Source organism: Eulemur rufifrons, chromosome 13, assembly GCF_041146395.1.
Source record: "Eulemur rufifrons isolate Redbay chromosome 13, OSU_ERuf_1, whole genome shotgun sequence".
NCBI classification, from domain to species: domain Eukaryota; kingdom Metazoa; phylum Chordata; class Mammalia; order Primates; family Lemuridae; genus Eulemur; species Eulemur rufifrons.
Window position 1 is genome coordinate 1,273,732 of NC_090995.1, and position 12,604 is coordinate 1,286,335.

Genomic DNA, 12,604 nt, shown 5'->3' on the forward strand with positions numbered 1-12,604 from the left:
GTCCTTTGCAGATGTAAGCAAGTTAAGACAAAGTCATGTTGGATAAGAGTGGGCCCTAAATCCAATGACTGATGCCTTTGTAGGAAAAAAAGAGAGGATTTGGGTACAGAGACACAGCAAAGACACAAGAGAAGAAGGCAGAGACTAGAGTGACACAGCTACAACCCGGGGAAGGCCAAGCATTTTGCCGGCCGCTGGGAGAGGGGCATGGAACAGATTCTCCCTCAGAATCTCCAGAAGGAGCCACCCTGTCAACACCTGACTTCAGACTTCCAGCCACCAGGACCGTGAGAGAATACATTCCGTTGCTTTGAGCCACCAGGGGTATGGTAACTCGTTCCATCAGCCCTAGGGAACTAACATAGTGTCTGCCATTTGACCTGCAGCACACACAATTTTCATGCAACAACATGTGGGACAGCAGAGTTTAAGTTCTTATTTTACATGCCTTGTCCTTCTTAACCTCACATGGAGACACAGAGAAACTAGAAAAAAAATTTTTTTAATTGTTACTAATTTTAGAGTTTCCCTGATACCGAATTACTAATATTGCCTCTACATATTTTGAAATATGAATACATTTAAATAAAATGATCAGTGAGATTGTAACACTTACTTGTTCATGCCCTCCCAAGTATGGGTCGTCTTCTGCCATTCCGGAGCTGTATGTTAAAACAAAGCAAAGCAAAACTGTAACGCTAGAATGAACCTTAAAAATTCTATCATCATGGAATTCATGCAGGAGTAAACTATTATTTCCGTAAGCCCAAACATAATACTTTTTTAAAGACCACAGAAGGAGGACATGCTGTAGTTCCTCTTTGGTATCTAAAGCTAACAGCAGGGAGATTGCATAATCAAGGAATTACCACTTACGTATGATCTAAGCTCATAACAGCGTCCCGAGTTTGGAACAAATGGTCTTTATGCTCTGCACAAAAAATTATGTATACTGGGATTCTCAGAGGCCATTTCTTTTTACCACCCTCTAGACATTAAGGATTAATAGTCTTAGCTGCCTAAGTCTGTTATTTTCCACCCCTCCATGAATTCTGGGATGGCTCTAAAACTGTCTTCCAGTTTTCTACAAGCTTAAGAGGCTCAGAAGGGCCTCATCAGTGCTCTGCATAGCACAGGAGACGGCTGCTACCATGTCCCCACGCTCTGTCCTCCAAGGGGTCCAGGGAAGCAAGCCTTTGTCCTGCCACTGTCAAAGGGGTATAGAAACGCCGTAATGTTGAAGGTGAAAGAGAAGATACAAAATAAAAGCCCTTATTACCAAGGCCATAGGTCTCAGATTTACTCAACCTCAGACAGACTTAACACACTGCAGGCCCTAGCAATCTTGTTACCCAGGGGCCCTGATAAAAAGTGAAGAACCACGTGGTTACACAAAGATGGTATTTAAAATCGCATATCATTTAGGATTTACTTTAATAAGAAATAGTCTTAATTATTATATTAAATATAGGTTAATTTTATTTAGATCAAAATTTAGATATGTGACATGAAAATGAGAAGATTAAAAAAAAAAAGTCTGAAAGCAAATATAATTGCTGAGGCAAATGTCTCATTTTTTTCGTGAAGTCTATAAAGCACTCAAGGACACTGCGGACTGCAGATGAGAACGTAGCTGTCCACCAAGATGTGTTCTCCTCTTGCACAGCGACAGTGCATAGCGGGGAACGCGACTGTCCGGCGGGCCTGTGCCCGCGCGCCCTGGGGCTGGCGAGGGCCACCTGCCCACACGCCCACCCGCCCACCTGCCCACGCGCCCACCTGCCCACGCGCCCACCTGCCCACGCGCCCACCTGCCCACGCGCCCACACGCCCACCTGCCCACACGCCCACCTGCCCACAGGCCACCTGCCCACACGTCCCCTGCCCACAGGCCACCTGCCCACACGCCCACCTGCCCACACGCCACCTGCCCACACGCCACCTGCCCACACGCTCACTCTGATGACCGCATTGCCCCACACTCCAATAAGCACAAAAGCCTCCGAAGAGGAGCCTGATTTCCAGCGAAGCCCTCTCCCGCCGCGGCGCTGCGTGGCTGCTGAACAGCCAGGAAGCTCCGCGATCCCTACGGGGACACGGAGCAGCGTCCGATTGTCACCACAGGGCAAGGGCAGCTCTGACTTTGCCTAAAACAAGAAACTATCGACTGAAGGTGTACAAACAGCCGCAGTGGAACACATCTCAATTAAGACACGCAGTTTAAAAAGGGAAAATTGACCTGATCCAGTAAAGAGGAATTCAGTCATTCAAAATTCAAGTGTTCTGCCACTGCTGGGTGCGCGACCTTGTACATTAACTAAGCTCACTGTGGCCTTTGTTTGTGGGACAGACTTTGGAAAAGAATGGAATTTTGCTGAGCTTGGAATGTGTTAGCCAATAAATGCCTATCCAACATTCCCAATAAATAATCATTAGCATAATTTTCAGTTATATGAAGAATACTAATAAAAAAAGTTACACTGAAATACAGTGCTAGTATCATTTACAACAATCTATATGAAAATTCCTATCCTTAGAACATCACAGAAGCCCAAACTTCCAAGAAAGATACTAAAATCATCTTTTTGCCTTTAGACTTTCCATTAATCTGGGCTGATCTCCTGAATCTTCTCAAATAATCTTAACCCATGGTCTGCAAAAGCAGAGGTAAAAACTGGGCACAGTGGCTCACACCTGTAATCACAGCACTTGGAGGCGAGGCTGGTGGATTGCATTAGGCCAGATGTTCAAGATCAGCCTGGGCAACACAGTGAGACCCCATCTCTACAAAAAAATTTTAAAAATTAGCTGGTGTGGTGGTATATGCTAGTAGTCTGAGGCGGGAGGATCGCTGGAAGCCAGCAGTTCGAGGCTGCAGTGAGCTATGATCACACCATTGCACTCCAGCTCAGACGAGAGAGAGACCTTGTCTCTAAAGTCTCCTTAAAAAAAAAAGCAGAGGTGAGATTGTTGACTTATTAAAACTGATAGAACTCATTCGGTACCTCTATTACATTGATTGTATATGTTTAAACCTGTGGATGGTTTCACAGATCTTTAAATGTATAAACTTATAAAGCAGCCCTCATCCTAATTTTTACAACTCAGACTAAACCTGATTTATTAGATCTGATGCAGGGTTATTATCATGATCACCACTGTAGCTAAAATCTTAATGAAGGTCTCTAAATTGTAGACAATGGACGAACCGACAAAAGACACACAGTCTTCCCTCCAATACCTGCTCCATGAGTTATGCAGTAATGTGTGCCGAAAGACCAAAGTTTTAAAAGCCCAACAGCAGCCCAAGGGATACGCAGGCGAGGTTAAAATCTGAACTTTTACAGCCTCGTCGAGACAGTTAAGTTTACTGTGAATAGCTGAGGCAACAGCAAGCAGCCCAATGGTGATGTCAATGTTAATTCATCATGTAAAAATAAAATGTCAAAAGGAACCAAGAATTATTTGGAAAGGATGAATCACTGAGTAATATTTGCATTAATTATAAAAGCAGGTTTTATTTGTAAAATGTTGAAACGCTAACTAAGCCTTTGGAACCTCAGGTTTAGAAAAGACCAGGGAAAACCCCTTCCCCCTCGCTGCTCCCCCAGCCCTTCCCCTCACTGTCCCTCGTTCACTTCTGTGCTTTTGAGGAAGGATCTTGAAACAGAAAGGGAGATGCTGAGTTGACTGGGGACAGCCTCTACAGCTCTGTCCCCAACACTGAGGTTTTTAGGAATATTTTCACACCATAGAAGAAGAAATAGAAGATGTAGCTAGATAGCAACAAATAAAATACTCAGCGAATTTTTTGTTTTTTTTCATGAAAAGCATAATGTTACAACTAGCTCTGTTCCGAATATATGAAGAGTTCTGTGATATGCTAATGGGTTATTTTCTGCCCATCTGTGACAAGTCCCTCCTAACACCGATGTCCGGCACACGGGCTTCTTGGTAAAGGCAGCCAGCACTGAGTGGGTTAACTTTAAAGCTCTGAACATTACGGACAGAGTGGAGGCACTCTTGTCCTTGTCACTGGGGAAACTTTCTAGGATCAGAGACGTTCACACTTTTTGACTATTACCCACTATAAGAAAATATATTCTTTCTATTCTGTTAGACTTCATTAAAAAAAAAAAAAAACTTTTCAAACTCATTAAAATGATTACTGACCCACTAAGGATAATAATTTTCAGTTTGAAAAGCAGAATTTTGCCATCCACAGGGTACAGTTGAGAATGAGAGAGAAGTGTCTCTATTTTCAAGATTATATTCAGCCCCAACAGATACCACTTAGGTATAATTTTAATACCTCATCTTGGATAGCAATGAGATGACACTATAAGAAAAAGGGTGGCCTTTCATCATTTCTCTGTGAGATAACAAATTGATAAAGAGAAAGAATGTGCTGAAGCTTCTTTCCATAGCGGAATTTTTGGAGGAAACATGATATAATAATGTATATGCATACGTACATCACACATAATAGGAAACATCCAAATGAGACTATCTTTTGATTCCGCAATTCCACTTTCAGAAATTTGTACTAAAAAATTATCTAAGCAAGTGTGCAAAAATAAGTATAAGATAATCGTTGCAGCAAAAAGACCTGGAAACAATCTAAATGTCCTTTGAGAGCAGATTGTTTGATGATAATTATTCTACATTCATAAGCTAAATATTATACGACTGTTAAAAATAATTAAGATCTATATATAATAAATGGAAACTTTTACTCACTATGTTATACATTTCTACATTTTAATTTTCTAACTCAATTATATAATTAAAAATATTTTTTAATAGAAAAAAAGAAATTGAATTTAAAGCTTAACTGACATCTTTAATAACACAGTGAATAAAACATGAAATAAAAATGAGTCAAAAAGTTCTAAGCACTAATGGAATCCTCTTTGTAGGAAATATAATAGAAAAAAATTAACTTTAAAAGAGCCATTGATTTATACCTTTCTGATAAGATATTGACTTAGCATTGATAAAAGAAAAGTTGACAGTGGGATTAGTTACTTATTTCAGAAGAGCTGATTTCTGAAAGTTTTTAAAAAGGAATTAATATTTATGTGCCACTACATTTAGATTTATATAAACTAATTTTCCACGTTTTAACACTTCTTCCATTTTCATATCCATATTGTTTCATTTGGGTGCAACGTGACCAATTAACATGTAGAATAGCTACCTATTAATAGTAAATACAAATAAATCGTGTTTGGAGCTTATAAAGATAAGCTCCCTGTTCCCAGTGGAATGCCAATCTACCAGGGATGGCAGACACATACACATGTAGCTAGTCAATTCATGCAAAGCTTAACACGGTGAGTGATCCACAGCAAATGTTAGTCATTTTATTATATAGCATAATAAACAATATGTTTATGGTAAGTCACAGGAAGAAGAATAAAGACAGCAAAAGTTTTAGGCATTCTAAGAAGAATAAAGTATTTTATTTCTTTCCCTTTCTACTTTTATGGGTACATTGCCACATTCTCTAAAGTGGTTTTGTGTCACTGCTGGATAAAATGTTTGCATTTTGCCCCCAGGGGAAATTGGCAGTGTCTGTGGACATGAGGCTGGCACAGCTGGGTGGGTGGTCCTAGTGGCACCTAGTGTGTAGGGGCCAGAGATGCTGCTAGACATCCTCTGATGCACAGGACAGCCCCTCACAATAAACAAATATCCAACCCTGAATGTCAATAATGCTAAGGATGCGAAATCCTGATTAATGCCATTGCATCATGACAGTCCTCTGCAATGGAGAAGAAACCACACTCACTACCTCTCATGAGTAAGAAACTAAGTTAGAGCTTCACATGTTTTACGTAGCTCTCACATCAGTCCTGAGAAATACTGTCCCAGATAAGAAACAGGTCTGGAGAGAGGAAGTCTTTTGCTCAGGTTGATAGTGCAATGCTGGCTAATCTGACTCTGCAGTCTGTGGTTCTTTCAATTGTTTAAGAAGCAGCAGTGATTTTTACTCCTTGACTTAAAACACTATTCATTTTAATACAGCGCCTTTGCTCCATGTCTCCCAAGTGGTCTGGTCGGAGCCAGTCTCCCCATAGCACAGCCTGAAACGCAGCATAGGATTCTGATAGTGCACAAAACTCAAATGAGTTCTCCATAAGACAATGAAATGTGAAGGTAAAAATACCAAACAATGTTAACTCAAGCGATAGTTGATTTAAAAAAAATTTTTTTTCCCCCTTTGGTCAATTTGAGAAGCCAGAAGGCTAATAAAGAGATTCCCTCTGAACCATGTCTATAGAAAACACCATACTCACTGATGGTATGATAAAATTGTGTGTGTGTATACACATATACACATACACACATATACATACACACACACATTTAAAACTACAGCCTATTGAAATGCTACCTGAATGTTTTCCTTCTTTCACTAATTTAGTCATTCATTAAAAAGTATCTGTGCCCGCTATGTTAGGGACCACATACACCAAAGTGCACCAGAGTGACGCGGTTCCTGTATTTACAGAGCTTACAGTTGTGGTAAACTGAAAACAATGGCCACGAATTATTCGATACCCCGCCCAGCAAGAGGAAATACCTATTTCTCCATGCCTCGAGTCTTGACAGGCCTGTGCCTTGCTCTGACCAAAAGAATAAGGTAGAAATACAAGTTCCAAACCCAGGTTCAGGAGGCCTCGCAACGACCCCTGGGCTCTCTGGGATCACTGTCGCCAGGGAAGGAGCCTGGGCCGGCCCGCTGGAAAATGAAAGACCACGGGCAGCAGAGAGGGCCGGTCCCCTAGCACCAGCTCAGTAGCTGCAAACGGCACTAGCTGAATCGCCAAAAGTGTTCGGAGATTAGCCAAGCCAGCCCAGACCAGATGACCTAGACGGCCCACAGACTTGGAGGAAATAATGAATGTTTATTTGATCTTGCTTTGTGGTGATTTTTTTTAATGCAACAAAAGCTACCTAATACAATAGTTTAGTAAGCAGGAAGCCAGGCAAAAACGAGGCAACGTAGTAAGTGCCATGGGATACAGAGGGTATGTGGGGCATGGGTTAATTATCTTGGTAATTCAGTAATTACACTTTCTTTGTTAGAGTCCTAATCAGAGCCCCTCCTTGTACTCAGTTTTTACTCTCTTACTTATTCAGTTCCAAACTGAACAAAAGCAGCAAGTACATTAGCTAAAAACATTGCCATGTAAACAGAAAATCAGAACAGTTAAAACTCTCAACGTGCAAATATTAATAAATCACCGTCAGCCTCAGGCAGTGATACCATTATGTGAACAAATGTGAACCTAAAAGAGCCAATCCTTCAAGATGGATCCCAAGTGGCTAACTGGGCCTAAATTTAAAATAGAGCCAAGTGATCATTTGCTGACTAGAGGTCTCATATGCACTCTGAGTTCCTTGCAAACTCACACTTTTTTGACTTTGAGACATTTGGAGATCACCTGAACTAATCCATCAGAGCTCAGCCAATCAGGGCTCAGCAGTATCAACCAATCAGGGCTCAGCTGTATCTATCAGACCTCAGCTGCATTAACCAATCGGAACTAAGCAAGTCTGAATCCTTCATTTGTATAAACAAACCTGATTGGGAACCTGGGCAGCACCTTTTGCTATAAAACCTGAATTCTCTCTTTGTTCTCTGGAATGTATCTTTGTTTTACACCAAAGGCTCTCCTCAGTTTGCAAACTGTTCATTGGAATAAAGTCTCTTTCCTCCAAATTCCTTTTCACAGAACTTTTGTTCACAATTATAAAAGTTATTTTAATAATGTTTTAAATCCCTTCTCTCTGATATCTAAAACTGATTTCATCATTGCTGGTACAATGAGCCCCATTCTTGACTTTCCAATTTCTGCCAATATATCATTCTCACACATATCCCAGTCAATAACCAATTTCTGCTGTTCTTTTCTTTGTGCTGTTTCTTGTATCTGTCCCTTACTTCCCTCTCCACGGTCACGCCCTCGGTCAGACCTTTACTGCGTCACCCCTGAATGACAACAGCCTCCTACTGTTCCCTTTACTGCAGTTGCTGCTTCTTCCTTCAGGGTCTTTCACGTTATTGTCATATTACTTTCAAGATAAAATTCACGTACCTCAACTACCCAGCATATTAGACTATTTTAATGATATTATATTATAGTATAAGCATATTATAAGCATCACCTATTACCATGTTGTAACCCAGACCCACTAGGACAGGTAGACTGATCATTCAAAACGCCTTGCTCATTTCTACCTTGCTCATTTCTTCACAGTATGCCCTGCATCCTGAAATGCCATCTTTCCTACCTAAATATCACCCACTCTGCAAGGCTCTAGTTAAATGCAATCTCTGCCGTGAAACCCTGTATTTTCCCTGTAACCTACAGCCCTGGAGTCCACGGAAGGTCTACAACACTTATACGTACTGGTGATTTTATACTGGACAGCATACCGTTCTACCACAATTTAACTTTATCTATATATTTATCATCTTCTTAAATGGATATAAGTATCCAAAAAGTAGATACAGGAGTTTTGCTTTTTTGTATTGCCAAATTGGTAAACACAAGTTTTTTTTATGAACATTGCATTATGTAAGAGGCATTGCAATTTCAGATTTGCCAAAACACAGACTTCTGGTTTCAGTCATGACATTTACAGTTGTCTGAACTTCCCTCCTTGCCATACTCAACTGTGAAACTATACAAAACACTTAAAGGAATATTAGAGGAAGCCTTGGAGAAACTATCCTCAATATTGGCCTAGGTAAAGAATTTATGACTGAGACCCCCAAAGTAAATACAACAAAAAACAAAAATAAATAAATGAGACTTAATTAAACTAAAAAGCTTCCGCACAGTAAAAGAAATAATCAATAGCATAAATAGACAATCTATGGAATGAGAGAAAATATCGTAAGCTATACATCCAGAATCTGTAAGGAACGCAAACAAATCAGCAAGAAAAAAAAATAACCGTATTAAAAAGTGGACAAAAGACAAGAACAGACACTTTTCAAGTAAGAGAAATGTGGCCAACAAACATACGAAAAAAATGCTCAACATCACTATCATCAAGGATATGCAAATTAAAACCACAATGAGGTACCACCTTACTCCTGTCAGAATGGACATAATTAAAAAGTCAATAAACAACAGATGTTCACACAGATGCAGTGAAAAAAGAACGCTTATACACTGTTGGTGGGAATGCAAATTAGTGCAACCTCTATGGAAAACAGTATGGAGATTTCCCAAAAAACTAAAAGTAGATCTATCATTCAATCCAGCAATCCCACTACTGGAGTTCTACTCAAAGGAAAAGAAGTCATTTTTATTAAAAAGACACCTGCACCTGTATGTTTATCGCAGCACAATTCATAATTGCAAAGATACAGAACCGACCTAAGCACCCATCAACAGATGAGGGGATAAAGAAAATGAGGAGTGTGTGTATACACACACACACACACACACACACACAAACACACACCATGGAATACTACTGAGCCACAAAAAAGAATGAAATAATGTCTTTTCCAGCAACTGGGATCAACCGAAGGCCATTATCCTCAGCGAGGTAACCCAGGGGATAAAAAAACCAAATACCACATTTTCTTACTTATAAGTGGGAGCTAAGCTATGAGTGTGTATATACAGAGTCACACAATGGACACTGGAGACTCAGAAGGGGGAGTGTGGAATGGGGGGTAAGGGATCAAAAATTACCTGTTGAGCACAAATGCACAGTATTCAGGTGACAGGTACACTAAAAGCCTAGACTTCTTTACTATGCAATTCATCCACATAACAAAAACCATTGATTGGTACCCCCTAAATCTATGAAAATAAAAAAAAATACTTAAAGCAATAATTTAAGATGCTGGACAACATCACAGGGCTGCACATCATTAAGGCTGTACACTTGAGGGATGCTCCAAATTCACCCTCATTTTTTGACTGAGGGCACTTTCCAAACTATGCTGACACAAGAAAGTAGAACCCCAAAAGAGAGTGGCAATCTCATTGGGCAGGGTATCAGAGAAAATGGATTTACAGAAGAAGCAAGAGCCTCAGAAATCTGCATAGGGATCACCGCTGGTCATTGGCCAAAGATTAAGCTGTGACAGTGCAGGACAAGACCCTGCAAAGCCTGCTGGCGAAAACAGCTGCTGGCGATCTAAGAGCCAAATGGAGATTCCACAGGTCCTGCAGCTCTGAGAGACACTGAGTTGCAGTCATCCAGGGTGCAGAGACATCACTGAACATTCTGAGCATTCAGCTGTGACTTCGGAAAGATCATGCAATCAGAGTTAGGGAAATACCCTAAAATAAGGACTACTCTAAACCTACCTTAATGAAACCAGCAAATTTACTGCCTGTTACAGCAAAACTCAACACTCTTTAAAAGAAGACAAAAATGCAAACTCTGCACAATGTAATGTCCACTATATACAATAAAAATTAATGAAGCTTACAAGAAAGCAGGAAAATAAGATCCAGAAGAAAATGACACAAATGAAGGAATTAGCGACCAATGACTTTAAAACAGCGAACAGAAATATGTTCAATAATGTAAAGGAAAAAATGGACATAACGAGTGAACAAACAGGGAACCCCAGCAGAGAAATGCAAACACTTTTTAAAAGAACCAAATGGAAACTCTAGAACTGAAATGAAATTTCACCAGATGGACTTCTCAGTACATTGAATATTATAAAACAAAGTACCAATAAACTAGAAGAAAGGTCAATAAAAACTACCGAAACTGAAGCACAGAGAAAAAAAGGTGAAGAGAAAAAGAAGTGAAGACAGCTTCAGTGACCATTGGAACAATATCAGGCAAGCTTACATATTTGTAATTTAGAGTCTCAGAAAGAGAAAAAAGATAGAAAAATGTTTGAAGGAATAATAGTCAAGAATTTTCTAAATTTGATTTTTAAAAATATCAACCCATAGATCCAAAAATCTCAAAGATTCCCACGATGGATAAAGACAAATAAAACCATGCTTAGGCATACTACAGCCAAACTGTTAAAAACTAACGCTAATGAAAAAAATCCTAAAAGCAGCAAGGGACAAGAAAGGACATATCACATATGGGGGGGGGTGCGGCGAGGGTACACTTATCAGCATGGGGCTGACTTCTCATCAGAAACAAAACAAGCTAGAAGGCCACGTAAAAGTACCTTTAAGGTGATGAAAGAAAACAAAAGATCAGCCTATAAGTCTATATTAAGCATATATTTAATATACCCTTTAAAAATAAAGGTGAAACTGACATTTTCATGTAAACTAGAGCTGAGAGTATTCATCACCAGCAGATCTGCTAAAGAAAGCCCTTCATGCTGAAGGGAAACAATAGAAACTTGGACCTGTATGAAAGAATGAAAAGCATCAAAAATGATAAATTTGTGGGTAAGCATGAGACTTTGATTTTTTGTTTCTTAATTTCTTAGACAATTGATTGTTCAAAGCAAACCAATACAATATATTTTGTGGTTTATAACATATGCAGAAGTAAAATGTACAACCATAATAACACAGAAGAACAAAAGAAGTATACCACTGTTAAGTTCTTACAGTACATATAAATGTTATAATACTAATTCATTGTAGACTCAAGAATAAATAGTGTAATAAACAATACTTTTAAAGTGGTGAAGTAACCACTTCAGAAAATAACCAATAAAGGAGATAAAATGGAATTTAAAAAAAACCCTAACCTTGATTTATTCAAAGGATGGCAGAAAAAGAGGAAAAATGAATACAGAAAAGATGGCGCAAATAGATAACAATGACCAAGATGGAAGACTTAAACCCAACAAATCAATACTTATATTAAATGTAAATGAATTAAACTCACCTAAAGAAAATAGAGATGGTCTATTTGGATTAAAGAAAAGCAAGATCCAAGTATATGCTTTTCATAAGAATTATACTTTAATATTAAAGAGAGTTTAAACATATAAGGATGGAAAACTGTGCTAGTTACACCATAAAAATACCAAATATAAGAGAGCAAGCCATATTAAAATATCAGATAAAGTAGACTTAAAGAGAAGAAATATTACCAAGGACAAAGAACCCTGCATAAGAATAAAAGGGTTAGCTCATCAAGGAGAAATAATGATTTTAATGTGCATGTACCTACTAACAGAGCTTCAAAGCACATGAAGCAAAAGGTGGGAGAATTAAAGGAAGAAATGACGAATTCAGAATTATAGTTAAGATTTTAACACTCCTCTCTCAGAAATTCACAAAAGCAAATCAACAACATCAGGAAGTATCTTAGTCTGTTTATGCTGCTATAACAGAATACCAGACACTGAGTAATGCCTAAAGAATAGAGATTTATTTCTCACAGTTCTGGAGGCTGGAAGTCTAAGATTAAGGGAACAGCATTTGCTGTCTGGTGAGGGCTGCCTCCTCCAGAGGGGAGGAGCCCTGTGTCCCCTCCTGGTGGAAGGCCAAAGGGCAAGAGGGGACAAACTCCCTCCAGCAAGCCGTCCTAGAAGAGGGCCTAATCACCTCTCAAAGGCCCTACCACTTAACACCTCCACACTGGCCGTCAGGTTTCAACGCTTGCATTTTGGAGGGGACATATT

General features: G+C 39.4%; 1 protein-coding gene across 3 annotated transcripts in view; it reads right to left on the reverse strand.

Annotated features, from left to right (window-relative positions):
* NFKB1 (nuclear factor kappa B subunit 1) overlaps window positions 1–12,604 on the reverse strand; it is a 116,937-nt gene that overhangs the window by 92,044 nt on the left and 12,289 nt on the right. For all 3 annotated transcript variants that reach the window (XM_069485603.1, XM_069485601.1, XM_069485602.1), the window contains exon 2: window positions 617–662. In XM_069485603.1, the coding sequence (XP_069341704.1) occupies window positions 617–655 (39 nt within the window). In that variant the 5' untranslated portion in view covers window positions 656–662. The remainder of the gene's footprint in view (window positions 1–616; window positions 663–12,604) is intronic.